The sequence below is a fragment of the Neophocaena asiaeorientalis genome, unplaced genomic scaffold, assembly GCF_003031525.2.
Source record: "Neophocaena asiaeorientalis asiaeorientalis breed wild unplaced genomic scaffold, Neophocaena_asiaeorientalis_V1.1 scaffold51, whole genome shotgun sequence".
NCBI classification, from domain to species: Eukaryota; Metazoa; Chordata; class Mammalia; order Artiodactyla; family Phocoenidae; genus Neophocaena; species Neophocaena asiaeorientalis.
Window position 1 is genome coordinate 3,440,219 of NW_020173335.1, and position 2,742 is coordinate 3,442,960.

Sequence of the window (2,742 nt, forward strand, 5' to 3'; positions counted from 1 at the left end):
AGAGCGGAACCCTACTGACCACAGATGGCTTGACTCCACACATAGGATCAGCGCGCCTTCAAGACAAATACAAGAGTTCACATCAATATGCCAAGATTTATCCAACAAAACGTTAAAATGAAGGATATCCAAAATATGACAAGATGTTCTTATCCTTGGGAAGAGTAAGGCCTGACCATGTCCAGTTCCCGAAAACGCGAGTCCCCTGGTTGCAGCTCAAACACTCTTATCTGTGAAGATGAGTCACACTCAGTACGGCGGATGGGGCCATCCTGTCACACCCAGAAGCCTGGCCCTGACGTCAGGCTGTGTAGACTGAAAGAAGCAGAACTATTAACGCTGAAAACTAGGAGGTATTTCTTAACAGGGAGCTTTACGTACTACGGGACTTTATATGGGTCACCATACCGTCCCCAGACCTTCCGTCTCACATATTCATACAGACGTCCATTCCAAAATACCAACTCTAATATCCTTTCTTTACAAAATTTACTTCCCAGAAGGTATCTTAATAATTCTTATCTATGAAACTATAATAATCAATATTTAAGTAGTGATGATGCTGGAATAATGTTACCTGAGATCAATATAACACTTAGGAAATCTTAATGTAAAAATAACCGGTACCAGCAAATTAATTCTTACTCCACATTACTGCATATGTTGTAACGTTATTACTTAAAAGCACGTATTCTGTGAAGGTTATTGATTTATATACTGTTCAATTGTTCTAACTATTGGGTATTATTTACTGTTATTCACCAGTAATAGTAACACTTTATTTTTTTAAAAAATGGAGTCCAAACCATAAAATTTTTTTGCCGTTTTTTTTCTGAGTGGGGAGGGAGTGGGAATTGGATTTAGATTTTGTTTTTACAGGTAACTTCAAATTTAATGACATATTTTTTGAGAAATATACTCATTTCCTAAGATAAATCTTTTACCCAAAAAAACCCCACTGAAATGGAAAATGGATCTACCATGTAATTCTTCTCCTGCCGTGCCTTAATGTGAATTAAACAGACCTTAAAATCATAGTCTAGCAATGTGATTTTTATAATGAATATTCAATTTCAGTAGTATTTTTTTTAAAGTCAACTTTTTGAACTGACATTTGCTCAAAGCAGGGAATCTCAGTAACCAGCGAAAGTTGTACATTCAGGGTAAGAAAGAAATAGTAACTTTTTTCTACTTTTATAAAAGATGTATGAAAATTACAGAAGCCCAGGGCACGGACAAAACTTTATAAAACTTTACCTTTACCATACTGAGAATTAGCTTTCCCACTGTAAAGCCCTCTTCGCTCACTTTTTACGTATGAAACAAATGGGTGCAATTCTGATAGGGAAAGTTCTGTTGCCATGTGTTTCAATAAACCACTTTGATGAAAAATGCAATAATATTTCTCCGTATAAGAATATAAGACATGAAGAACATACGATGGGCATAGGTACTGCTTCTTTTTCCCCTTCCCTTTCTTTGAAGACTTCTCTTTAGAACAGGCTTCTTCAACACACACGGAAATTAAAATAAAAAAGGCCACCGCCAATACAAACTTCATCTTGAAAAGTTAAATTTCAGGAGATCGATCTACAAGAAAGAACAAGAAAATGTTTACATTTATGAGACAAACGGTAACTACACGACTCTTTAAGGAGCACGACCATCACTACCCAATGAACACGGGTGTCTTGTACATCAAGTTCTCATTGCTCGTGGCAAACATCTGTCTTTGCACACTGGTGCAAACATTAAGATTTTATCATATTTTGGGGCTTCCCTGGTGGCGCAGTGGTTGAGCATCTGCCTGCCAATGCAGGGGACACGGGCTCGAGCCCTGGTCTGGGAAGATCCCATATGCCACGGAGCAACTAGGCCCGTGCGCCACAACTACTGAGCCTGCGCGTCTGGAGCCTGTGCTCCGCAACGAGAGGTCGCGATAGTAAGAGGCCGGCGCACCGCGATGAAGAGTGACCCCCGCTCACCGCAACTAGAGAAAGCCCTCGCACAGAAACAAAGACCCAACACAGCCAAAAATAAAAATAAATAAATAATTTTTTAAAAAAAGATTTTATCATATTTTAAGCTTATTAAATATATTCAGTATAATTTTCTATTCTTTCTCTTCTGAAGAAAAAACTCTGTAAGTTCCATCTTTGAAGTTCACTTTTAGACTTTTAAAATCATATCATGGGTGTTTTCATGTATAATCATGTATAGTGTCCGTGATTTGTTTTACTTGCATAAATGCTACTTGGCTTTAAAAAAAATTCTCATTGCTCAGACCTATGTGGTTATACTTTACTATACATTTTGTGATGGTTTCATAGTAAAAGTTAGTTTAAATAATGGTTCATAGAAAATAAGACCCCTATGAGGAATACAAGGTAAGTATGCAAAAATTTCTACTGTATAGTTTCATAAAATTGTAAATTGATATTGAATTGTACAGTATATCAATATACACTTAGAAAGATACATGGAAAGATGTTTACACTGTTTTAAGATGGTTACATCGTACTAGGTCATTTAAATCAATGTTCTGTTTTTTAAATTTCCTCTGTTCTTTGACTTTCGCATGTATATTTTTTCAGAAACAATAAAACTATTCTCGAAGAAAAGATAATTCTAAGTATTAAAGGACTGATAGAGAAAAAGAAAAAAAAACTATTATCAAAGAGTTTCACTGTCTAAATTCATTGGTTTTATTTATGTACATTAAGTTCGCAAGTTACCTTTTAC

At 35.9% G+C, this 2,742-nt stretch overlaps 1 protein-coding gene across 1 annotated transcript in view; it reads right to left on the reverse strand.

Annotated features, from left to right (window-relative positions):
* GLRB (glycine receptor beta) overlaps positions 1-1,674 on the reverse strand; it is a 68,777-nt gene extending 67,103 nt beyond the window's left edge. Inside the window, exon 1 of the mRNA XM_024746146.1 lies at positions 1,440-1,674. Within this exon, the coding sequence (XP_024601914.1) occupies positions 1,440-1,561 (122 nt within the window). The 5' untranslated portion in view covers positions 1,562-1,674. The remainder of the gene's footprint in view (positions 1-1,439) is intronic.
* Positions 1,675-2,742: the final 1,068 nt, after the last annotated feature.